The sequence below is a fragment of the Notamacropus eugenii genome, chromosome 6 (assembly GCF_028372415.1).
Source record: "Notamacropus eugenii isolate mMacEug1 chromosome 6, mMacEug1.pri_v2, whole genome shotgun sequence".
NCBI lineage: Eukaryota > Metazoa > Chordata > Mammalia > Diprotodontia > Macropodidae > Notamacropus > Notamacropus eugenii.
The window spans coordinates 104,900,831-104,927,929 of NC_092877.1; the positions used below are offsets into that span (position 1 = coordinate 104,900,831).

The 27,099-nt window shown below is 35.9% G+C and overlaps 2 protein-coding genes across 11 annotated transcripts in view; one reads left to right on the forward strand and one right to left on the reverse strand.

Moving 5' to 3' along the window:
• Window positions 1-23,402, forward strand: part of FIP1L1 (factor interacting with PAPOLA and CPSF1) — a 105,801-nt gene extending 82,399 nt beyond the window's left edge. For all 8 annotated transcript variants that reach the window (XM_072620777.1, XM_072620778.1, XM_072620781.1 and 5 more), the window contains 3 exons: window positions 12,243-12,456; window positions 22,375-22,512; window positions 23,099-23,402. In XM_072620777.1, the coding sequence (XP_072476878.1) occupies window positions 12,243-12,456; window positions 22,375-22,512; window positions 23,099-23,246 (500 nt within the window). In that variant the 3' untranslated portion in view covers window positions 23,247-23,402. The remainder of the gene's footprint in view (window positions 1-12,242; window positions 12,457-22,374; window positions 22,513-23,098) is intronic.
• A 1,085-nt stretch (window positions 23,403-24,487) lies between these two features.
• Window positions 24,488-27,099, reverse strand: part of LNX1 (ligand of numb-protein X 1) — a 152,544-nt gene continuing 149,932 nt past the window's right edge. For all 3 annotated transcript variants that reach the window (XM_072620774.1, XM_072620775.1, XM_072620776.1), the window contains 2 exons: window positions 25,385-25,543; window positions 24,488-24,897 (listed from right to left, as the gene is read on the reverse strand). In XM_072620774.1, the coding sequence (XP_072476875.1) occupies window positions 24,762-24,897; window positions 25,385-25,543 (295 nt within the window). In that variant the 3' untranslated portion in view covers window positions 24,488-24,761. The remainder of the gene's footprint in view (window positions 24,898-25,384; window positions 25,544-27,099) is intronic.

The following is a 27,099-nucleotide window of genomic DNA, read 5'->3' on the forward strand; positions in this document are numbered from 1 at the left end:
TCTTGAGGAAGGCGCTAATATGATCATGCCAGTACTTAAGGAGTAAACTGGATAGGAGAGACACTTAAGGCACGGAAACCAATTAGGAGATTATTTCAAATAATTCAGGCAAGAAAGTGTGTCTGAAGTAGGACAGCAATTGTGTAAATGAAGACTAGGGAAGAGGAAAGGGTTTGGGGAGGGAGTGGGAATGGGAGGGGATGGAGTTGATAAATTCTGTTTTTGACATATTGAGTCTTAAGGTCTATCAGCTGTCCAATTCAAATTATCTAGTAGGCAGTTGGTGATGTATGATCAGTGCTCAGGGAAGAGACTAGGACTGGATATGTGGATCCATCTCTGCAGAGAGATGATAATTAAACCTGTGAGAACTGGTAAGGTCACCAAGCAAGAGTGTATAGAAAGAGAAGAAAAAGAGTACCCAGGACAGAAACTCTGCTTACACCTGCAAGCACCATGGAGGATAAGGATGATTCAGCAAAGGATTCTAAGAAGGAGCAGTTACGTTAGAGGAGAGAGAGCAGTGTTATAAACAGGACAAGAATGTGGTCAACCGCTTAACAACTTCATGGGTTTCAGGGAAGTCAAGGAGAATGAGGACTGACAAAAAGACCATCAGGTTTAGCAAGATCAGTTTGTAACTTTTTGAAAAGAGCCATTTCATTTGAGTGATGAGATCAGAAACCAAATTGCAAAGGACTGAAAAGTGAAGTCGGTGAATGTGAAGACAGAGGACAGACAAACTCAAGGAGTTTGACTCTGAAAAAGAGGAAAGATCCTGGATGATAATTAGAGGAAATTGTAAGATGTAGTGAGGGGTTTGTGGTTGTTTTTTTTAAGGGATGAGAGAGATCCAGGATTATTAGGGAATGAGATGGTAGATGGGAAAAAGTTGAAAATTAGAGAAAAGAAGCTAGCCTTTTTGAGAAGGGGCATAACTTTATCTGAGGTTGGAGTCAAAGACATCAGAGGATGTCAAATGATTTTGAGATGTAGACTAAGGGAGAAGAGGAAGCTCATGGTAAATGTCTGCCTTTCTCAGTAAATTATTGGGTGAAGTTTTAAATGGAAAGAGAAGGCCAGAAAGAGAAGGTATGGAACAGCTGCTGTGGAGGAGTAGCAGAAATTCAAAAAGGAAGAAGTGCAGAGATTGTAAGAGCCTTGTTGAAATTAGATAGCAAATTTATAGTGGCCCTGTCTCATGGTTGTCTTTGATTCTGAAGCACAGTCAACAGCACATAATAAGAACAGAGGTAGCAGATGGTGGGAGTAATCCAGGGTTGAAATGTGGCAAGTCATGAATAAGGGAGCAAGGAATATGAGAGCCCAGGGCAATGTAAAGTTGAACTGTGGATGACTTTTGTCAAGTTTGGGAGGAAGGAAGAAAAGTGAAGCAAAGAAGGAGGAAGAAATTGAGCAAAGTGAAGCCTAGACAGATGAAATTAGGTTTGATATAAAGAAATTTCAGAAAGTTTCATCATGAAAATTGAACACTTGTTGAATGATGGAGAGATCAAGTGTGATTATTGTCATGTGTGGTTAAGGTAGAATTTAAAAAAAGGTGGGAGTTGAGAAGTCAACAGAAACATGTATGAAGTTCCTTACGATAATAACAAGTATCAGGATGGCAAAGAAAACCGAGTCAGTTACTAAGCTCCTTTAAGAAAGGAGCGAGCATGTTTTGGGGACTGGTCGACAATTGCTTCCATGATTTGGATTCGGTAATTAGATAGGGCGAACTTTAAAAAGAGTAGAGGTTTTGCTGAGTAATGGTGGCAGAAGTTGGGTCTAGAAATGGCAAGTAGAGGGTTAAGGAGTATACTGACTTCCTCTCCTGGCCCAGGGTGCTGTGGAGCATGAGATATGGTTGAACCACTACTGGAAAAGATGGCCATGGATTTAATGGCTTCTTGGGGAGTGAAGTTTCTAATAAGATCCAGAAGTGAGAGGCAGTGGTCTAAGATGAATGGAAATTCATTAATAGTAGAATAGGTATTTCAGAGTGGTAAAATATGTGAGCAGAGTGAATTGGAATATGGGATGAAGGAGGAAGGAGGTGATTTTCACTTAAATAGCTGAGGATTTTCTTTCCCTGGAATTGAAATGCTTTAAATGGGTTAAAAACATTAACATGTCTAGAGTCAGCAAGCTAAACCACATTGCTTTTGAAATTTGTTGCTGTGATTCTGATTTCTACATATGTATTAGTTATATTCACATCACATATTCTGAACTTGATGACATTTTATCAGTGAACGAATGAAGAAGCATTCAGTAAACACTGTGTGAAGCTGATGGGGGAGGCAAGACATTGAAGGTTTTCAGCTGCAAGTCAGATGGAAAAACCCTGTCTTTTTTAATATAGCAGTAACTTTCTTTTCCATATCTAGGCAGGAAGCAGGGGGAGAAAGGGGTTGGGGGTGGAGGGTTGCTATTCCTATGACTTAAGGTCCTAGGTTCTTTTCACTATGAACTACAAGGAGGTGGTAGTCAAAGTGTTGTTAGTAGTTATCTTCTCTGGTGCATCTCCTTTGGGTTACTTTGTGACTTCACTCAGACTGGTTTGCCTGTTCTGTCAGTAGCATTTGATGTTGATGGTAGTGTTTTTGGCGGCTCTTTGATGCACTGCTGGCTTGTCTGGAAACAGGACTGGTGGTCTGGGAGGCTCTGCTATTCCCAGATTTGGGGGCTTACCTACCTGTTCTTGGCATTTGGTTGTGGCAGGGATAGTAGGTCTTTTCTCCTCAATCTCTCTGTGATGTCTTGGGGGATGGGGTGAAAAGGATACATTTATTATTCATTTGTCAGAGCACATAACATAGCAATTTATATACAGTCTTCTGTGAGTTTTTGTTATTGTTTGAGGTTTTGGTTGATTACTGTTGTTTATATACTTAACAAATGCAAGAACATGATGTGATTTCATAAAATTAGTTTTAGAGATGCTAACGCTTAAAATGCTGAGGACAAACTAAAAGGGTTTTGTTTGTTTTCTACTACATTGGAGAAAGGAGGATCGAAGAAAACAGGGCTTCTGGTTGAAGCTGATGGTGTCAGTGATATCTGAAATCAGAAATTTAGAACTGGAAAAACCTGAGAGGTCATCAGGCCCAGCTTCTTCATTTTATAGATGAAGAGACTGAAAGCTTGAGTGACTTGCCCTGCACCATACAGCAAGAGTGTCTGAGGAAGGATTCAGACCCAAGCCTTCCTGACTCCCAATTCCAGTGCTGCATTTACTTAGATCATCACACTAAGCCACATGTGGCCCTCTAGGTCCTTAAATTCTGCCCTTTGACTGAATCCAAACTTCACAGAACAAATCCATTGTTTTGATTGTCCTCAAGACCACAGGTTCCCCACTCCTTGCACTAAGCAGAGCTACTTAGTTTTTATTTTCCTTCCATTTTTCCTGTCAAGGATAACAGTCATTGAACTGTAAAGGAGAGGAGAACATGGTAAATTTCTATTCTTTAAGAACACGAAATCCAAATATAACCTCAAAAAAGTAGGGTTCTTCTGTCACCTGTCTGGCTTTTATGAAAAGCCCACCCATCCTTGCAGTCATCCCTAGTTCTTCTTCCACATATCCAAACAATTAATATTCTTAACCTGTTCTTACTCTTCAATATCTCTTGTATCTGTTCTCTTCACTCACATAGCCACCACCCAGTTTTATGCTTTTATCTCTTACCTGGACTGTTTTCAATAGCCTCCCCATTAGATCTCCTTGCCACAAGTCTCCTTCCACATCAATCCATCCTCCATTCAGCTACTAAACTCATATTCCTGATGTACCAGTCTTACTGTGCCAAAGTTTCTGGCTTTCTATAAGGATCCAATATGATTTCTTCCGTTCAGAATTACAGTTTCCTTCACAATTCTTTACATTGTGTATGTTTTATATTTACTTGTGTGCGCATTGTTTCCCCTGATGGCATAAGCTACTGAAGAGTAGGAATGTTTCCTTTTTTTTTTTTTTTTTTTTGGATATATAATTTATTTTTCAATTCTTAACTTCCACAAGAATTTAAATTCAAAATTTTCTCCCTACATCTCCTCACCCCCTCCTCCAGGATAGCATGCACTCCATCCATCCCTTCTTCCAGTCTGTCCTCCCTTTTATTACTCACCCTTCTTCCATCCCCCTTCCCTTCTATTTTTCTGTGGGGCAAAATAGATTTCTATACTCCATTGCATGTATAGCTTAATTTCCAGTTGCATGCTAAAACAATTTTTAAATTTCATTCTTAAAACGTTGAGTTCCATATTCTCTCCCTCCCTCCTCTTCCATCTTCATTGAGAAAACAAGCAATTCAATATAGGTCATACATGTGTAACAATGCAAAGCACTTCTATAATGTTTATGTTGTAAAAGACTAAAACATTTCCCTCTGTCCTATCTTGCCCTTTGTTTATTCCATTCTCTCCCTTGATGTGTCCTCCCACAATAGTGTTTGCTTCTGATTATTCCTTTCCCCAATTTACTGTCCCTTTTATTATCTTCTCTCTCCTATCCCCTTCCTTGCCTTCCTGCAGGGTAAAATGGATTTCCATACCCAGTTGATTGTATTATTCCCTTCTTAAGCCAACTCCCATGAGAGTAAGGCTCGGTTATTTCCTTTCATCTTCCCCTCTCCCTCTCCATTTTAAAAGTTCTTTCTTCCCTCTTGTGTGTGAGATGATTTGCTACATTCTACCTTTCCCTTTCTCCTATTCCTAGTACATTCCATTCAACAGTAAATTTTATTTTTTTTAGGTGTTCTCCCTTCATATTCAGCTCACCCTGTGCCCTCTATCTATGTGTGTGTGTGTGTGTGTGTGTGTGTGTGTGTATAAACACACATATATATGTACATACATACATATACATACACACGCATATGTACATATACATACCTACACATATATAATATACATACCCATACACACCTATATATATATTCCCTCTCTCCTTATGCTGGAAAAGGTCTCATGACTTAACAAATAATATCTTAACATGCAGGAATATAAACGGTTCAACTTTGATGAGTTCCTTAAGGCTTCTCTTTCCTCTTTACCTTTTCATATCTCTCTTCATTCTTGTATTTGAAAGTCAAATTTTCTATTCAGCTCTGGTCTTTTCAACAACAATGCTTAGAAGTTGTCTATTTCACTGAATGACCACTTTTTTGCTTGAAATATTATACTCAGTTTTGCTGGGTAAGTGATTCTTGGTTTTAGTCCTGTGTCCTTTGACCTCTAGAATATCATATTCCAAGCCCTTCGATTTCTTACTGTAGAAACTGCTAAATCCTGTTTTATTCTGATTATATTTCCATAATACTTGAATTGTTTCTGACTGCTTGTAATACTTTCTCCTTGACCTGGGAACTCTGGAATTTGGCTACAGTATTCCTCGGAGTTTTCCTTGTGGAATCTCTTTCAGGAGGTGATCGGTGGATTCTTTCAATATTTATTTTGCCCTTTGGGTCTAGAATATCAGGGCAGTTTTCCTTGATAATTTCTTGAAAGATGATGTCTAGGCTCTTTTTTTGATCATGGTTTTCAGGTAGACCAATAATTTCTAAATTGTCTCTCTTGGATCTATTTTCCAGGTCAGTTGTTTTTCCAATGAGATATTTCACATTATCTTTTATATTTTCATTCTTTTGGTTTTGTTTTGTAATTTCTTGGTTTCTCATAAAGTCGTTAGCTTCCATCTACTCCATTCTAAGTTTTAAAAAACTATTTTCTTCAGTGAGTTTTTGAACCTCCTTTTCCATTTGACTAATTCTGCTTTTTAAAGCCTTCTCCTCATTGGCTTTTTGGACCTCTTTTGCCATTTGGGTTAGTCTATTTTTAAGGGTGTCATTTTCTTCACCTTTTTTTGGGGGGTCTCCCTTGTTTTTCATGATTTTCTTGCATCACTCTTATTTTTCTTCCTCATTTTTTCTCCACCTCTCTTACTTGTTTTTCAAAATCCTTTTTGAGCTCTTCCATGACCTGAGACCATTGCATATTTTTTTTTGGAGGTTTTGGATGTAGAAGCCTTGACTTTGATGTCTTCCTCTGATGATATGATTTATTCTTTCTCATTCAAAAGGATGGAAGAAAATATCTTTTCACCAAGAAAGTAACCTTCTATAGTCTTATTTTTTCCCCTTTTTTGGGCATTTTGCTAGCCAGTTACTTGGTTTTTGAGTCCTTTGTCAAGTGGAGGGTGTACTCCAGGGAGCTGTAAGTTCTTAGTTCCTCCAAGGGGGCACAGTCAAGGGAGAGGAGTTTACTCCTCTCCTGGCTCGCACTCTGGTCTGTGAGCAACCACAGGTACTCTTATCTGCCCAGGATCTGCAACCAGGATTCCCTCTCCACAGCTACCACCAGCTTCACCATGCCAGCACTCCTCCTTGCCCCAGGCCTGCCACTCAGAATTGAGACCCAGATTGGCTTCTCAGTTTCCCCAGGGTCTGTAGGTGGAGGGCTCCAAAAGTGGATGCTTGCTGCTGCAGTGGCTGCTGCTGCCCTGGGGCTAGGTCTAGGGCCAGACTGCACACTTCTCTCACCCAGGTGAAAGAGCTTTCTCACTGATCTTTGAAGCTCCCTTTGGCATTTGTTTGTTGAGAAATTTGAGAACCACAGCTGCTAGTCTAATGATGATTCCACACCCTGAAGCCTGTTCCATTCCTGTCTGTGCTGCACAGCATGGCCATGGCTGGGCTGCCCTCCACTTTGAGCATAGTGTGATTAGACCTTTCCTGTCAGCCTTCCAGGCTGTCTTGGGCTGGAAATCTCTTTCACTCTGTCATTTTGTGGCTTCTACTACTCTAGAATTTGTTTAGAGTAATTTTTGACAGGTATTTTATGGGCTATGGGGGGAGAGGTAGAGCAGGTCTATTAGTCTACTCCACCATATTGGCTTCACCCCCTGGAATGTTTCTTTTATGTCTTTTGTATTCTCACTACCTGATCCATAGGGACACTGTGACTTTGTTGGTTTAAAGAGCTTCTGGTAAGGAATTTCCTGTATCAGTGAAGGTGAAAATCTATAACTTACAGTCTTAGAGAGCTGCTTAGGCCACTGAGAGGTTACGTGTGTTGCTTGGTTTACCCGGCCATTCTGTGTTAGGGGGATGGCACATAGTAAACATTTAATAAATGCTTATTTGAATGACTGATAATAAGACAATAAGTCATCCATTGGCCCTTGATGAACTCACCAGTTCCATTTGAACTCTATCCCAGGTCACTGAAATACTTGTCATTGTGATGACTGTTCTGTTCCCAGCCCGTGAAAGAACATGAAGAAGTGCAGCATGACTAGAGAAGGACAGTTTTCAAAAAAGTGAAGTCTGCAAACTTAGGGTCTAGTGAGTTTTACTTGAAATCCTGGCAAAATAATAGTGGATATTATTAAAGGTATGGCTTCATCGAGAACAAATTATGCTAGACTAACCTCATTTTTGGTTTTTGAAAGAATTACTAGTTTTAATCAGGAAAATTCTCAAAATATAATTTACCAACATTTTAGTGAAGTATTTGACAAAATTTTTCATGCTGTCTGTGATAATAAGATGGAGAGATTATAGATTAAAGAATAACACAAGTGTATTCAGATTGATTAAAAGAGTCATTAATGGTTGGATGTCACTTTGGTAGAGTCACTCTGTTAGTAGCCAGGGATCTGTGCATGGATAAGGTAGAAAGCAATCAAAATAATGAAGAATGCCTTCAAGGTCATTTCATACATAGGCGGATTAGTTGAAAAAAAAACAAACTACATTTGGAACAATGGAGGAAAGACTTGAGGAAGAATTAAGTGGCATTTAAAGAGATGATAATGAGAGCTCCTTGAGATGTAACACTTTCACTGGAAGTTTTCAAGCAGAAGTTGAACGATTTCTCAGTAGAGATTTTTATTAAAGGACGGTTTGGACTAAAAGATCACTGTGGTCCCTTTCAATTTTAGATTCTGTGAATCTCTGAATAAACGGAGCCAAATAACCAAACCTTATCAGCCAACAACTGAAATTAGCACAAATGTGACGCAAGGATTTTTTCATTGCTCTTATTGTTTTTGAAAGGGACAAAGAAAGCTAACGAACTTTTAGGCGGCCTTTATAGATCTTTTGAACTATGTACTTTTCCCTCTTTTTCTTTCCTAGGTAGATCTGAGACAGAGCAAATGAATAATATTAGAGAAAGCTTGAAAATGACAAGAGACTACGTGGGGTAGGGCTGGGAAATGGACCTGTCATTTCATTGGTTTAGGAAATTCCCAGTGAGGAAGCTCCTTCTGGCAATTGAGTTTAACACCTTTGCAACTTAAAATTTTGGCAGGTTGCCTTGAGCACTGAGAGATATCCAAAGACTTGAATCCAGGTCTTCCTGAATTTGAGATCAGCTCTGCATCCACTTGCCTCTCTAATGGGATAATAGGAATATTTGGTTTACTAGAATTTTATGTATATTCACAATCCCATTTTTTCCGTTTGCCAGATGGCAGAATTTTTTTATGGTGATCTTAGGTCTTATTGGAAATTTACATGTCCTGTCCTCTTATTTCTTTGACAAGCTCCTCATCTCAGGAACATTCCTTTCCTCTTACTGTGTATCCCATAGTTGTACACACTTAAACAGAACTTATTTTCCTATAGTTCTTTTTGTTTGTCAGTAATAGTTTCTTGATTTTTATTTTGCTGGAAAAAATTCTCTTAAGATATTCTTTAGAACCTTTTCTATCCTAAAGCACCTGTGTTTTCTGTTACTGCCCTTTCAGCCCTGAAGTATGTCACTCCAAATGATTACAATACTGCTTTCAAGTCTCCTGTCCTATAATTTGTTAGCTACTTGGTTATTTATTTTAATTAAATTTTATCAGGTTACAGTTGTTTTGTAATAAACTCTGTGCCCTAACTATATTTCTTAGTACTGAAGTGCTTTTTCTTAATTCTTTATGCTTATTACTTGAAGAAGTAATTTCTGTCTGTGTCTGTCAGGACATTTCTATTCTTTAAGAGCACCAGATTCAATTATAACCTTTTATCAGTCTTGTGGTCATCTCCTATGAAATGCCTAGTTATGTTGTTCCTTTCATAGGACCAAGGCAGCTGGATAGTGCAATGAATAGAGCAGTGGACCTGGAGTCAGGAAGACCTGAGTTCAGATCTATTCTCAGAAACTTATTGAGTGGCCCTGGGCAAGTCACTTAGCTTCTCTCTTCATTAGTTTCCTCGTGTCTAAAATGGTGATGATAATAACATCTGCCTCCCAGAGTTGTTGGGAGGATAAAATGATAGGTAATTGTAAAGTTCTTTATAAACCTTAAAGCTCTATTTAAATACTAGCTATTGTTATTATTTTATAGCAAGTCAACAAATTTTTAAATAGGCCAGCTTAAACTTTCTTGTAGGACTCATGAAGTATAAAAAACAAAAGGTTCTGCTTGGGCAAGTCTCTTTATCTAAAGATAAAGATATGATCGTTTTAGTATTTTTCCCTGAATATTCCCCTCTTCCTCACTCTCTGACGCTTCCCTTTATTGGCAGTTTCCTTGGGGGCTGGAATTCAAATCTGTCTTAGCCTCTTGTGCAACTTAGGCCTCACCAGCCTCAATCTTTACCCTCAGTGACTTCTGTGGGGGAAAACTTGAACCCAGCTGGATGTTAATATCTTTTGCCTTCACCTGGTGAAGACTCACTTGAAGGTACCTGGCCCTAGTTCCCTCTTTTCTTCTTGCAACATGGCCTACTGCCACACTGGTCCTCAACAGAGAATACTTCCCACTGTGCTGGAGTAAAGGGTTGAGTTCTTTGATAGTTTGTATCTAAACTAAAAGTTTGTATCTAAAGTAGTCCCTTGATAGTTGTATTGGTATGGGATTGAATAAGTAAATTAATTTGGGTAGCATTGTCATTTTTATCATATTGATTCAGACATCCCACAAACAATTAATATTGCTCTAGTTGTTTAGATCTGTGTATAAAGAGAGATTTGCAATTGTATTCATATGGCTAATGTTTTTTTGGTAGGTACACTCTACAGAATCTTACACATTCTGCAGTTATTTTTTATTTTTATTTTTTTCAGGCTTGCCTTCCAGAAGGCTCATTTTGTTCATGAGAGTCCCATTGAAACACCTCTGGTACAGTGTAGCCTCAACAGGCAGCTACAGAGCAATGCTTTCAGGCATAAAATCAAGTTGAAAATTTGGAGGGATAAAAACACAGATCATTTTTGCCATATGAGTTTACATGGAATGTAGAAATTCATTTCTAGAATAATCAGTTTTTATATAAAATCATGTTAGTTGTCAATTTGAGGACTGATTGTGACACTGCACATTTGAAAAGAAGTACATGTAGAGTCCTTCAGCCTTTCTGAAATAAGATGATATTATTTTAAAAGATTCCCTACCTATTTAGGAATAGATAACTTCCTAATATTGTACTCTATCAAAATGGCAGTATATCAAATGAGGCTAATGTTTAGGAATGGTTTATAAAACATGCTTAATAACTATATTTACCATTTCTTCATCCACTGTTGGTATCTTATCAGTAAAATCAAGCTCAAAAATTAATTTAACTCTGGAGAAAATTATATGGCCAGAATTACCTTCCTAAATGTTTAATCACCACTAAACAGGGAGGGCAACACTTGGTATTTAAATCTTTATTCAAAACCAAATGTAATTTTGGGAGAAAAAAGTTAGTTATTTTTGAGAACGTCTGCAGTTATTTTAATTGGAATTTCTCACTACCTCTTCCTGCTGAGTTTTATTGACATTTTATAAAAATGCTGATGACTTAGTGGATTTACTTTATATCCTACAATTTTCCTAAGGTTACTGTTTCATTAATTTTTTAGTTGACTCTCTAGGGTTTTTAGGTATACCATATCTTTCTTGGAGTCTTTGAATGTAGGAGCTTTGACTTTGTTGTCTTCTGTTTGTATTCTTTGGTCTTCCTTGTCACCAAAGTAAGATTCTATAGTCTGATTCTTTTTCCTGTTTTTTCCTGTTTTTGCTCCTTTTTATTTACTTGACTTTTGAGCTCTTTGATAAGGTAGTTCTCTGTTTCAGTGGGGATGGGGGGATGTATTGTCAGCTGCTTGATCCCCCCACAGTCTGTGGGCTTAGAGCTCTAGAAACAGTCACTGCCACTGCCCCTGCCCCTGCTGCTGCAGTTATACCGTCATATTATCTACAGAAAGTGGCTTTTGTTTCTTATTTACCTATTTTTATTCCCTCAGTTTTCCTTTTGTCACACTAGCATAATATGAATAATATTATAATTTCTAGTATTGTGGCAAATAGGAATGGCAATAGTGGACATTCTTATTTCACCCCTAATTTCATTGGAGGATTCTAGTTTATCCCTGTTACATATATAATGCTAATTCTTAGATATATACTATTTGTGATTTTAAGAAATTCCCACCAACTCCTCTGTTTCTTCTAGTGTTGTTTTTTCTTTTACCATTTTTTAAACAGAAATGGGTATTGTATTTTATCAGAAGATTTTTTTGCATCTATTGATAAAGCCATGGGGGTTTTTTTTGTTTTTTTTTTTTTGTTACCAGTATGATAAGTTTATAGTTTTCCTAATATTAAACTAACACTGAATTTTTGGTATATATCCAATCTAATTATAGCGTATATAATCTTCATGGTGTGTCTAGCCTTGTTGCTTAAATTTTATTTTAAAAATTATGGATATTCTAAAGTTTTTCTTTTTTTGACTGGCATATTAAGACAATATTTGTGTCATAAAAGGAACTTGGTAGGATACCTTCAGCTGTTTTTGCAAGCACTTTATGTAATATTAGAGTTAATTGTTCTTAGATTATTCATTACAGTTTGCTTGTGAATCCATCTGATCCTGGGAATTTTTCCTATTTCATAAAACTTATCCCTTCCTTAGTCACCCCCAAATCCACATATCAGTTTGTATTCTTGACATTATCTCTCCTACTACCAGCAAATTACTAAATACCAATTCACAAAAGCATACATGGAACTTTTTAAAGGTTGAAATGTATTGTGGCTAGAAAATGTCCCAATGGTAAATAAACATTTATCACTTTTTTCTTCAAGAGCATTATCTTATGGAATTTACAGCATGAGGCTTAAACTTGCCTCACACTTCAGTATAATAACATATGTGTTTTTTCTTTGCAAAAAAATTATACCCGTCTATTCAAACATGTCTTTTGTTTTTAACGTATTAACCTTTGTTTCTAATTACTTTATTTTCTTTTAGTTGCTTTCCCTCATCTTCCTGGTTCTGCTCCTTCATGGCCTAGTCTTGTTGACACCACAAAGCAGTGGGACTACTATGCCAGGAGAGAGAAAGATAGAGAGCGAGAGAGAGAACGAGATCGAGAAAGAGATCGCGACCGTGATAGAGAAAGAGAACGGACCAGAGAGAGAGAGAGAGAACGTGATCACAGCCCAACGCCAAGTGTATTCAACAGGTTTGTTGAGTGTGCCCTAATTTATTCCTAATGTTAGACATACATCAGAGTTTAAGTCCAAATAAGCAGCTATAAGTTATTGAGAGTGAAAATTCCCAATGCAAAATTTTCGAACATGTATTAAAAATTACTTACAAAAGGTTTTTAGGACAATCAGATTATTATACTGACTGTTCGAGAAGTATGAGAGAAATGCCTCTTTACCCAGAAATAGTGTTCATAGTGTTATCTTTCAAAAGGGAAAAAGAATAACACTGGAAATATCAAGTAATGTTTACTTTTGGGACCTCGAAGACTAATGTAACATCAAGCAGCCATCTCCTTTATTTGTTCAAGCATTTACTAAGTACCTAGTACTTATTAAGTACCTATTAGTAAATACCAATCTACACATTGAGGTTATAAAGACAAAAATAGAACAGTCACTGCTTTCAAGGAACTCACATCCTGGTGGAGATGGGGGCTGGAAATAATGTATATGCAGGTGAATATTTATAAAATGTATTTCAAGGGGGAGAACATTAGAGACCTCCAGAATCAGTTCCTATTTTTTTGAGGGCACCACTATCCTCCCTATTATCTAGCTTCGTAGTCTTCCAGTATCATCCTTGATAACTTTGTCCATCATCTATAATCATCAATGTCAAGTGTTATCAGTTCCCACAAGATCTCTCATATCCATCCTGTTTTCTCCACATATATCTTCTGCCATGGTTTAGGACCTCTTCATTGGCCTTACCAGATTGCTGTAAGAGCCCGCTAATTGTTGCTGTTGCTTTCACAGTGTATTTTTTCCTCTAATTTGCCATTTACATAATTGCCAAAATAATCTTTCAGGCCATAGGTCTAACTATACAATTACTCAAAATGCTCAAAATCATGAGTTTGGATGGCCTGCAGGATAAAATATAAATAGCTTCACCACTCATTTAAGGCCCACTACACTCAAACTGCCATTTATTCTTATACTTTTTATAATACTGAAATCCTCGTTAGAAACTTTACATCCCACCAAACTGCTACTAGCCGTTTTCTGAACTTAGTCCATCCACAGCTTATGTGCCTCTGTATCTGTTTCCCATGCCTTGAATTTACTCCCTTATCATTTTTCCTTTTCATAATCCTCATCTTTAAAGATTTGATTTAAGCATCGGTAGTGTACACGGTACAGCATCGTCAGTAACAGTTCTTTTTAGAAGTGGAATAAGTTCATAATAATATCAATCAGGTGTGTTTAAAATGAATTTTATTGATATCTCTTATTTCTGTATCACCTAAGTATCTTCCTGTATCCTTAACCCTTCCCCTTCCTAGAGAGCCATATGATATAACAACAACTCTGAGAAGAAACAACCAGAATCATTTATTAGTACCTCAAAAAACTTGGAAACTATATGCAATATTCCTTATTTACAGACCTCTCACTTGTAAGGGAGCGGAGGGTGGTGTCTTTTCATACCTCTTCCTAGTGACCATGCTTGTTCTTCATAATTGTGTACTATTCACTGTCAGTTATTTGGTGGTCATGGTTCTTTGCATTTACATTGTTGTGTATATTATTTTCTTGGCTCTGTTTGTTCTACTCTGCATTAATGTTACGTATCTTCCTGTGCTTCTCTGTGGCCATCATTGCTTATTGCCCAGTATTATTCCATTACATGCCCATTCTACAATTTGTTTAGCCATTCCCTAATCAGTGGGTATCTGTTTTACTTCCAATTCTTTGTTACTACAAAAAGTGTGGCTGTAAATGTTTTGGTCTGTATGGAGACTTTTTTTATCATTAACCCCCTTGTTCTTCATTTCTAGTATTGGAATCTCTGGAACAAAGGGTATAGACATTTTAGTAGCTTAATTTGCATAAGTCCAAATTCCTTTCCCAAATGCTGATACTGATCTGAGACACTTCTTCAAGGGGGTTGTGGAAGAGTGAAATATTTTCTGGTAGGTGCATAGCAAGTGTGTCTAACATCCCAGGTAAGAGAATAAAATAGAAATGGAAATATTTACATTGTTGTGAATCAGAAAATTTGTTGGCCTTGCCTATTTTCTCTATGGGAAATCTGAAACAGAATACTTGTCCTCTTTTTGTTCTAAGAACTGCTTGTCCATGTGTTACTTAGGAGCAATGGAAGATGCTCGGAGAGCAATTTTGAGGGGCTGTCCCTTTTTTGTTTGTTATTTTTATTGAAATAACTTTATTTTAGAGTTTTTTTATTTGTTGTTAACATTCTTAAACTTTGGGTTCCAAATTCCCTCCGCCCTTTCTTTCCCCTCTCTGAGGCACGGAGAAGGCAGGCAATAGAATATCGGTTATACGTGAGATGTATTTCTGTATGTAGAAATACAATAGTTCTGTATCAGCCAAACCAACTCCCCCCGAAAGGTGAGAACGTTATACTTTGATCTGCACGCAGAGTTCATTGGTTCTCTCTCTGAAGGTAGACGACATTTTTTCTTCATGATTCCTTTGGAATTGTCTTGGATCATTGTATTGATCGGAGTAGCCAAGTCTTTCATAGTTGATCTTCGTTACAAAATTGCTGGTACTGTACGCACAGGGAGCGCTCAGTTCTCCTCACTTCACTTTTCATGAGTTCATGTTTTTTTCTGAAACCACACCCTCTTCATTTCTTGCAGCACAATAGTATTCCATCATAATCATACGTCACAACTTGTTTAGCCATTGCCTGATGAACATCCCCTTGATTTCTAGTTCTTTGCTATAAACATTTTTGTACGTATTGATCTTTTTCCTTTTTCTTTGATCTCTTTGGGATATAGACATAGTGGTGGTATTGCTGCGTCAGAGGGTGTGCAGTTTTATAGCACTTTGGGCCTAATTCCAAATTGATCTCCACAATGGTTGGACAAGTTCCCTACTCCACCAGCAGTCCATTTGTGTTGCTACTTTTCCCTCATCCTGTACTGCATTTGTCATTTCTGTTAGGCATGAGAGAATACCTCAGAGTTGTTTTAAATTGAGATTTATTTTTGCGTTGTCTGAGATCATGATTGCTACCGCTGCCTTTCTTTTTTAGTTTTGCTGAAGCATATTAGATACTATTCCAACCCTTTATTTTAACTGTCTTTCTGTTTCAAATGTGTTTCTTGCAAACAACATATTGTTGGATCCTGACTTCTAATCCATTCTGCGATTTCCATTTTATGATTGAGCTTATGGCATTCACATTCTGTATTTATGATTACTGTATTTCCCTCCATCCCATTTTTTTTCAGTTTTTTATTCTCGCTTTCTTTTTATCCTATCCCTTCTCAAAAATCTGTTTTGCTTGTACCCACTGCCTCCCTTAATCTTTCCTCCTTTTTAACATACACTTACCCTCCCCCCTCCCACCTTATCCCCAACCCTTCCTGTTTCCCTATTGGATGTTACACTTCTGTATCCAGCACCTGTATTTTTCCCTTTTTGAACCAGTTTGCCACCACCACCTCCCATTTTCCCCTGTATTGTAAAAGCTCTTTCTTGTGTCCTTCTTTTGTTTCCTTTCTCTCAGTGCATTCTTCTCTTACCGTTTCATTTTTTTTCATCATTCTAACATAATTGACTCACATTCATGCCCTATATCTATGTAAATTCCTTTTAACTGTCCTAATAATAAAAGAGTTCTTAGGAGTTTCATAGAAATTTAAAGAATTTAACTTTGAGACCCTTATGATTACTCTTTCATGTTTACCTTTTTATGCTTCTTTTTAGTCTTATGTTTGAATGTCATATCTTCTATTTAGCTCTTGTCTTTTTTTTAGGGATGCTTAAAAGTCTTCCATTTCATTAAATATCCATTTTTCCCCCAGAAGGATTATACTCATTTTTGCTAGGTAGGTTATTTTTGGTTGTAATTCCAGTTCCTTTGCTTTCAGAAATATCACATTCTAAGCCTTGTGCTTCTTTAAAGGATACTGCTAAATCTTGTGTGAGCCTGACTGTGACTCCATCGTATTTGAATTTTTTCTTTCTGGCTCCTTGCAATAGTTTCTCCTTGACCTGAGAGCATTGGAATTTGGCTGGGGGAGTTTTCATTTTGGAATCTCTTTCTGGAGGTGATCAGTGGATTCTTTCCATTTCTATATTACCCTGTGGACCTAAGGTATCAGATTAGTTTTCCTTGATAATTTCTTGAAATATAATGTTTAGGCTCTTTCTTTGATTGTGACCCTCAGGTAGTCCAATAATTCTTAAATTATATCTTTTTGATCTACTTTTCAGGTCTGTTGTTTTTCCAGTGAGATAATTCACGTTTTCTCCTATTTATTTTTTATCCTTTTGACTTGGTTTTATTGTTTCTTGATGTTTCATGGAGTCAGTTAGCTTCATTTTGCCCAATTTTGATTTTTAAGGAATTATTTTCTTTACTCTTGTTTTGTACTTCTTTTTTTCCATTTGAACAGTTCTGTTTTTTTAAGGAGTACAATTCAGTGCAATTTTGTGCCTTTTTTACCATTAGGCCAATTCTGTTTTTTAAGATGTCCTTCAGTATTATTTTTGTGCCTCTTTTACCAAGCTGTTAATGCTATTTTCATAATTTTCTTGCATCACTCTCATTTCTTTTCTCTACCTTCTCCTGTCTCTTGAATTTTTTCCAGGAATTCTTCTTGGGCTTGAGTCCAATTAACATTTTTCTTTAAGGCTTTGGTTGTTGCTGTCACATTGCTTTCCTCTAAGTTTGTGTCTTGGTTTTCTCTGCCACGTTAGTAACCTGTTATAGTCAAGTTCTTTTTTTGTTATTTGCTCATTTTTCAAGTCTATTTCTTGATTTTTCTCTGCCACTCCAAAATTTGATTTGAGACATTTGAAAGTTGTTTGGGAGGGAATATTAAGAGAATTCAGCTAAGCTTCCTCTAATCTACCATCTCTCATTTTATTTTAAAGATAATATACACTAGCAGAATAAGAAATAAAATTATAAGCTTCAAACAGTTTATGAATGTGAAAGTAAAATTTGTATTAAATGTATCAGTGTAACTTATTGCCATACATTTGCTTTGTGAAGCAGATCAAGGGACAAAACAATTTATTACATTGCTTACAGGAAACATTTAATACCTATGCTGATAGCTAAATTAAATATGTATGTATTCATTCCTGTTATGCTACCCTCAGTCAGTTTTTTTACATTCATCTTTTCATCCTGGTCATGATGTCTAAGCTTTTATTTATTTTTTACTTTTGTAAAGTAACTTGATGTAGGGAATACAATTTAGATTATTTTCATATTTCTGTAACTTTGAAATAAACTCCTCTTTTGGATTTTATTATTGAATTAACCAGTTAACTAGCATTTTGAAGCTCATTAACCAAGTAGTTGCTCAAAATTCTTTCCAGTTTTAGGATTTTATAGTTTTATCATTCTGTAGTAAAGTCTTATAGGGCAATTTAAATTCCCATTTGCCTTCTATTTTACTTGAGGATTTAGACAGAGGATACACAGTATGTTTCTTCTCTGTGCAGGTGCACATGTACCTACAATACCCTTGGGCACATGATGACTAATTTTGATATACTGCCTGAAAGCCACAATTATTCTCTTGTGCATGCTGTATTCAGAAGAAAGTGTTAGAAGGATTCCAGTATTTAAGTGATTCCAAGAAATATTTCCAAGTTCATGCTTAGATTATAAAACTAAAAGAAAGGTTCATATTAGAGTATTTTTACTCTTTTTGTGGCTATTATTGATCATGATAAATATAAACGTTTGGCACATAATAGTTGCTTAATTATAAATTTATTATGATCCACTTTGGATGTGGAAATTACAGAGTAGTAGTAGAATTATACTTTCTGCTGCTTCTACTCAAATTTAACCTCATCAGTCCACCTCTGTCTCCTCCCCTGTACCACAGACTGTGTAGTTCTAGCTTTTCTCCTTTCCAAAGAAAGAAGGGAAGGTAACCTGAACAGGTTCAGTCTGGTCTCTGACCTGTGATCTTAGCCCCAGCATTGAGCTTCTCTGTACCTCAGCTTCCCTAAGTATAAAATGAAGAACTGGGAGAAAAAAGATGATCCAGTTATAATCATTAATGCCCTGGTCTTTGTTAGAAAATCTCCATCTCATTGGAAGATTGAAACCTAATTTGTTAATATAAGTGATTTATTTTCCTTTCTGTAAGTTTATATACAGCATGTAGCACAATGTCTGGCATATAGTAGATACTTAAGGTGTATTTGTTGATTAAATATATACATTTATTTTTGGTGTGTTTTACGTTGCTATAATCACCAAACAGGTAAATGGACATTTTTGTAAAGTTCAATATTTGTGTTTCTAAGAGGATCATTACTTTAATCAAACTCTGATTTAGTCATAATTCCTATTAAATTACTAAGTTAGAAGTAAACCCACTGTATCTGAAATGTACGTTCATAAGAAAAAATCTTAATGTAACAATAAGCAGAAATCACCTCTTTTTTCCATGGAGTTACACTTTTTCAGTGTGTAGGAATAATGTAGATATTTGCAGAATTTTGATGTTGCATTGGTAAGATGAAGGACTTTTAAAAAGAAATCTTAAATGCTGTTTAATTTTCAGTGAAAAAACGTGTTAGTTAAAGTTTAACCTTTAGGTTCCTGAGGTGCAGTTGTACCTGTCAGTGCTTACCTTTATTATTTAAGACTTTAGGGCATAATAAAAAAAATGTTTAAAGCCACAGAGAGAGAAATATGGGAGTATTATGTAGGTCTGAATTTTCTCCAGCTATATATAAAACATACTTTAAAGATCCAAATGAAGTATAAGAAAATGCAATTCTTTCTGAAAACAGACATTATATTGATGGGGCATATAGTGTGTGTGTTGTATTACAAATTACAGGGTCAGTGTTTTAAGAAGTCCAGACCATTGTAACATCTGTTTTTCAGGCAGCTAAATTGAGGGCCAGAAAGAAGACTGGTCATTCTAGGGTGCTTGAAATGAGGTATAATGACTTCCAGGCCAGAGAAACCTCTGTGTGGTTGCCAGAGTTATCAGTAAAAGGGGTGGGAGAAGAGGCCTTGCGTTTTGTGTGTGGGACTAAATTATCTACCATCTGCAGTAAAGCTGCTGCCATATGGCTACATTTAGAAACTAAAGGACCTTATGCTAACAGAAGTTGGTTTTAGGGTAAGAGGGAGGTTTAAAAATGACAAATCATGAAGTCATTAGAATGTGTTTAAAAAGAGAAAGAAAAAAGTTTTCCAGTTTAAATCACTAAAAAGAGAACTTTTTCTTTAAAAAAAAAAAAGTTTACTAGTGTCATGTGTTTGCTACTGTGAATGATACTGTTTTATTTTGAAGATTTGATCATAATTTTCAAAATCTTGCTTTTTTTTACCAATCCAAACACCCCTCACCCCCCATGCAGAAAGTAAATTAGGTGAGATCTTTTGTTATCAAAATTTAACGCTACTGGCAGTAAAATTACCACTATTATTACTGTTGTCTCCTTTTAAAGAGATTAGTATTTTTCTGACTTTATCGTTCTCACCTTTGCCTTTCTCCCAACATCTTTCCTTCTTCTACCAACATTTTACCAACTCAGTCACGTTGATTGGTGTTGAGGTGTTGTTGGGGAAACAAAGGAGTATGAGACACAGAGATGTATGGGAAGAGAAGCACAAGAAATATAGAAGCAACATAATTGATTTTTCTGTGGGTCCTTTTGGACCTTTGTTGGAAAAGTTTTCAGCCAGTGCTGTAGAAGTTCAACCTGAGAATTCTGGTTTTCACAATATTTTAATTTAGGTGAAATTGGTATCCCAGACTGCTCTCACATTTGGACTTCTGCAGAGTCCATGGTCAGATAATAGTCTTTGTTGAATATTGTACTAACATTCAAACAGAAGAAACATATTTGTCTTAATTTATCAATATTTAATTTATTTTAATTCTTACATTTTATTTTAATTAATCAGTATATCATTAATATTTAGTATTAATTATTTCCAAGTTAATATTTCCTCTTCATTTACCTAAGGCCAGAAGTTTACTAGTTTACCAGAAGTCCATTTTTCTTCTTCTAAGCTCCCTTCCTCTTCTCCCCTCATGAAGCCACAATGTTTTTGATGACGTGTTTCAAACTTTTCTAAATTGCAGATTACTGTCATGATATGGAAAAAGGAAATAGTTTGACTGTTTGTTTTTTTTAATTCAATTGGTTAGAAAAGATGTTTCAATTAAGAGTTTTGTTAATTTTGTGAGACGTAAGGTAAACATCATAACTTGATGTCTGTGCATCATTTCATTTATGAACTGCTTAAAAGTACGTACTCTGAAATATAACCCAGTGTATAGTTTGGAAACCTCTATTAATCATGTATGATTTGCTCAGTTTTTGCCCTGCAGCTTTTTCTTTACTGTGTGTTATAATTCTGGTGTTGAAACTTCAGCAAGTCAGCTGCCATTCTTTATCTCAGATTCCTTACCTTTAAAATGAAGGGGTTGAACTACATGATATCAGAAGTTATTTCTAGCTCTAACTTCTGTGATCTTATGAACTTTTTTTTACCATGTGTTTCAAATGGTGAAATAAATCTTAAGGCATTTGAATACTGGATAGGCTAAAAATAATTGTCGAATCTTATTCATTATCAACTTTAGGATATATGTTGTAGGATCACATGTTTAGAGCTTGAAGAACCATTAGAGGTCCTCTCAGTCAAACCATGCTTTACAGATGAGGAAACTGAGATCCAAAGAGATAACTTGGCTTTAAGGTTACATATATATATAGGGTTGAGTTTGCAATGGCTAGTTATGAAGACAAATTATTATTTCCATAAATTTTGGCAAATGGTGTTTTTGAGAATGTTTCCTTCTGAATTAATAAAAGAAATGTTCAGATATAAGTTGAAACCAAGTATTCTGGTATGCACATTAGGTTTTGTCTTCTGCTATGACTGTTTCTCATCTATTTCCCCCTTAACCCAGTGGAATTGCTACTAAGGTTGAGTGTCCTTCAGAATTAAAGTTTTATGCTTAGACTTGTGCTGATAACACAAAGCAATGTGAAGAAAAGGGCCCATCATAATTAGAGAAAAGAATATAACTTTTTCCAAATCAGGATAAAAAAAAGAGCAGTACATTTGCAGGTTCTGTTTTGTGACTTCTGGATTGTACAGATTTCTAATCAGAGTTCTTTGCCATTTCGAGCCACTCTTCTGGCTTCATGCATAATAAATTGTAAGATAAGGAAGATTGCTTTTCCTTATATCTAATATTGTTAGGCACATATATTCATAATATACATATATATAAAATTTTTTCTATGAATAGGTAGCTATTATTCTTCTTGCATGTGAAGAAAATAACTAGAGAAAAACTATTGTTTCTTTAGTTATCAGAAATAATTGTGGAACTCTAGAACCTAGCTAGTCATTCTACTTGCAGAAAGCTGCTAGGTTATTAGGCTGTCTAAAATACATGTTATTATATTCAAGGAAATAGAACCCCATCTCTTCACTCAGATAAATTCAACTTACCCTTCTCCAAAGAGAGTCGCTTTTACTTTACTGCATTGTCACGTTACTACATTGACCCCTAGAAACATAGGCTCATAGGGGCAGCTGAGTGATGCCCTGGAGGCAGGAGGGCCTGAGTTCAAATGTGACCTCTCAGATACTTATTAGCTGTGTGATTTGGGCAGGTCACTTAACCCCCCCTTGCCTTGCCTTCCCCCCCTCCAAAACAAATAAATAAATGAAAACGCACTTGCTATTTTAACATCAGACTTCTGCTGTATCTTATTTCACCAGTATATTCACGTATATTTGGGGATGAAACCAGGAGGCATCAGGCCCACTGATTGCTTGATTGGTAATACTTGCGTATAAGTAGTATGTAATGACAACTATGTATTATTTATTATACCTGCCCTTACTTATGTCTCAGTTTCCCAGCTAACTGTCTTCACTTCAATTCCAGTGATGAAGAACGATACAGGTACAGAGAATATACAGAAAGAGGCTATGAGCGTCATAGAGCAAGTCGAGAAAAAGAGGAGCGACACAGAGAAAGAAGACACAGAGAAAAGGAGGAGACAAGACACAAGTCATCTAGAAGGTTTGTGCTTTAATTTAAAAAATAAATATGAAACTAGTAGAAATCCACTTGACTTGAAATGTTAGAAAAATCATATAAACACTTCCAGATAATCAGTAGTAAACATGTTGCTCTTTAAATCATTTAAGAAGAACCTGTTGAAACAAAAAACTTATTCATAGTCATTAGAGATAGTGTATTATGAAATGAGGGATATAACAGAATGTGTTTCAGAAAATTAGAAGTGTGGTGGCATGTGTATTATTTTTAAAGAGAGTTAATTAATGTAAGCAACTGTGTAAGCAAAGCAACCCAAAATGTTTTCTCTTTTTTAAAAAGCATGTAAGTATAATATGAATTAAAGAGATTTGATTCTGGGGTTACCTGTGGTAAAAATGAAGATGGCTAAAAGTCACCTAGAAAAATTGTCTCTTCAAAATGATGATCTCAGTGTTTTGTTTTTCCGTCATTTCCAAAGCACACAGAAATGCTAAGATTTCATACAAGGTCTGATTTCAAAACTCATCCGATTCCAGTGTAAAAAATATTATGAACACCACTCAATGTACATACAGTAGCTCTGAACTATTTTTCCTTTTTCCTTTAGCAATAGCAGACGACGCCATGAAAGTGAAGAAGGGGACAGTCACAGGAGACACAAACACAAAAAATCGAAAAGGAGCAAAGAAGGAAAAGAAGCTGGCAGTGAACCTGCCCCAGAGCAGGAGAGCACTGAGGCTACCCCTGCTGAATAGGCCTGTAGTGCTTGCATTAATGCCACAAACTGGCTGCTTTAAATCTTGTTATTTTTCTGGATAATGTTTAAGAAATTTCTGCTTAATCTTGTTCTGTTAGTATAAAGAGAAAAGGTTAATTTTTTTTCCCAAAATAAAGTGAATTTCTCACGTCAAGTTTAGATTTGCTTGAATTTGTCATTATCTTGTGGTATTTGAGAAGTCAAAACACAGAAATCACTGAAGAATATTGTGGATAAATCACTAAGCAAATTTAAAGAGGCTGTTCCTTTCAAGCTAGAGACCAAGGTGACTATCAGTGTTAGTATAGGTACTACAAGCTAGCTAATGGAAGGCTCCTTCCTAAGTTATAGTTTTCATGAGCTAATCAGTGGCCCATCACATGCCCTGCAAGAGTATCAAAGGCATACTTGTTATTTGCAAGTAAGTTTTTTCTCCCAAATGAGAATGGAGCCATCTTTATTGACATGATACGGCACTCTTTTTGACATTGTAACTCCAACCATAAATTGTTGGTATAAATCTGGGAACATGAACAAATGGTAGAATGTTCAACGTTTCGTTGTATTTCCAAATCAGGAATCCATTTTTAAGACAGTCTGGTAATTTTGTTGGCAATTACTTGATTTACGTAATTCCTAGCAGGCACATACACAGTAGTAACTTGTTACTTTGGCACAAGTTTGGACCTCCTCGTGGCCATCCAGAAGAGCCAGAATTAAATTGTTTTTCTGTTATCAATCACCTTTAGTGATTTTTCCAAGGCCTCTTGGCCTACCCATTTCTGCAGTTTTTCATTGTTGCTTCTGCCTATCTTGTGAATAAAAATAACTTTCATTTTCTAGTAAATTAAATTGATCATTTATAAAAACTTTAAAAAGGCAAACTCACAATTCTGAGTACTTATGGGTTAATCCTAAAGTTAACATTGGTAGTTTTTTTTAACAGAACATGGCATTACAAAGAATGAATTACAGTTTGTTTTTAATTATAGCAAATAAGTTCAATTCATCATCATATAAATAAGACAAAATAAATTTGAAAAAATATTTGCTGCCTTAGCTGATCATGAAAGGAAAACCTTGCTATGATGTGCTCTTCAGCTATTTGGGGTTGAGATCATAAATTGAATCATCAAATTATTTTTGTGGTGTTTTACAACTGCCAATTCTTTTTCCTTGTTGATTTCTTAATCAAATTGCATATAAATTTGAATATAATAATAAAGGGCACACAAGTAGTTCCAGCTAAAGGGTTTTTATTACATTATTATATAGAAAAATATAAACTTAGAGACATGAATTAATGAGTCTTTCACTTTGATGAAAAACTAATTAATAGTTTTCAGGTTTTTCGAGAAGCATTTTTCTTGAGACTCTACTTTTCCTGACATGCAAGTTTACATTTTTCTTAATATATCCTTTAAAAAGTAAAGTTGAAAAAAAAAGTCAAAATCACATGTCAAATTTTAAATAGCTTGTTTACATTCTGTTTTCCACCACCACATCACTTCTTCTATAAAAACGTTCCAGGCCAAGAGACAATAGTGAGGGTAATTCTTCCTTTCAGTTCTTTCAGCATCCTTGCCAAACAAGCATGCATCATTCCTGATGTACTTCTACCATTGACAGCAAGAAGAATATCACCACATCTAGATATACAGAGACACAACATGTTCATCCACAGTTATAGTTATTTTAAGATTTATTTTACTAATTTTAGTTTTCTCATATCAGTCAACAGTTTCATATCATCTTATTTTCCCATTAAGTTTGACAGTCTCAAGCTTTCTCCATACTTCCTGTATTTAAAGCATTGTAAAAACAAAACAAAAACAAAAACCAACAAAAAAGCCATTGGAGGGAAATGTTATATAATTTATCAAAAAAGGATGGTTATATCCTTATTTTTCTGTTCAAATGTGTTTCTCTTTATCACTTAAATTCACATATGGTGGGAAAAAGTCATTTACTGATTAACACACAAGCCTGAACATTAACAATCAGTTGTTTTTATGTAGTACGGAACAAAGTATACTCCCTCCCCCAATCCTTAATGTAGTAAACCTGTGTATTTACAAAGAAACAGGGGAATTTCTGCCAGAACAGAACTCCCTTCAATTACCCATTCAGCCTTACCTAATTCTTCCATCATTATATGCTGGTGTTCCTTCAACAATAGATTTAATAAAAAATGGTTTGTTCCCGCTGTATTCTTCATAACCTCCGACAATGCTGAAGCCTAGACTTCCAGCTGTATTCCTTCGTAATATTATATCTTTGCAGCTGTACAAATACCTGAAATAGCAATATGATTAATGTATACACAGAAAGTTAAGCTTAATTACTGATGACTCAAGTCACCTTTCTGTTCCTCATATTCTTTAGATTAGTAATAGCAGGGGTACACTCAAAAGACAAACAATTTTAGCTTACTAATGAACTTTATTATCTTACTTTCTCTAAATCACTATCTCAAGTTTTGTATGATAGAGCATGATAGAAAACTAACAGTGATAAACACCAATTAGTCTATGCTAGTAGGATGGTGACAGACAGCAGTTAACTATGTCAAGTGTGTGTGGAAAAATGTGAAATAAGATTCTGGTTATGCTTACGTTGTTAGGGATAATGATTTGTTAAATGAGCCTGAAATAAAAATAGTACCTTGCAAACAAGTACTTAAATGTTGAATTGTCTCAAAATAATAACGTGTAAATGCATCTCTGTGTTTGCACAAATATGGGATTCATTAAGGCAGGTATAAAGAGTAATATACATCAAGATTTTATGTATATAGAAACAATTCATCTGCAAAATATAAACTGAAAATGACTTCTCAGCAAAAAGGATGGAGCACGGAAGGACCAAAATCTGAACTTGGTAATGTTTTGTGTTAAAATAGGAAACTGGATAAGGAATGTCTCCATTTAATTTAGTGAATATTAATAATCCACAATGTGTTGATCACTTAAATTACAAAGAAAGAAATGACGAATCCCTTCTTCTCAGTCTGTTCTGTTTACATTTGACCGGGCAAACTGCTGTACAAAGGTAATTTAAGGAATAATGATTGTGGAAACACTTAAAATGAGCCTGAAAGTAAGGGTAGAGCAGAAGACATATTTCAGATGCTAGATATAGCTAAGATAAGTCTTAAAAGGTAGGTGGTAGCTAGATTGGGAAGGACTTCATACGTCAAACTGAGGAGTTTATCTTGGAGGCAAAAGGTAGTGGCTAACGATTTTTGAGCATGGTTCTGTAGAAGATTAATTTGGCAGGTGTGTGGAGGATCAGTTAGAGAGGGAAGAAATTGGAAGTAGGGCTATCAGTTTTACTGCATTAGTCCAGGTATGAGAAAGGGACCTGAACTTGAGAATCGCATAAATGGAGAGGAGGATACATAGATGAAAAGATGGAATCGACAAGATTGAAATGGCCTTGAGGAATGACTGAAGTTAAAAAAAACTTGGCTGAGTGGGAAAATGGTGTTATTACTCTGAACAGAAATAAGGAACTTTGGAAGATGGTAAATTTGGTGATTATAGGAAGAGATAGGGTTTTGGGTTTTTTTTTCCCCATTTGGAGCATGTTCAGGCAGTTGATAATATGAAACTGGAATTCAGAAAAGAGGGCTGGATATATAGATTTTGGAGTCATCCACATATTCTACAAAGATTCAAAAGACTTGTTCACAGAGAAAAAAAAGAAATGACCTATGTCAGAGCCTTGGAGTAAATCCTTACCTAATAGATGAGATCAGCCAGAGAAGGTATGGTCAGAAAGGTAGGAGGAGAATCCGCAGAGAGCTTAAAACTAAGGTGATAGGGAGTTTGTCACCATCAGCATAGATG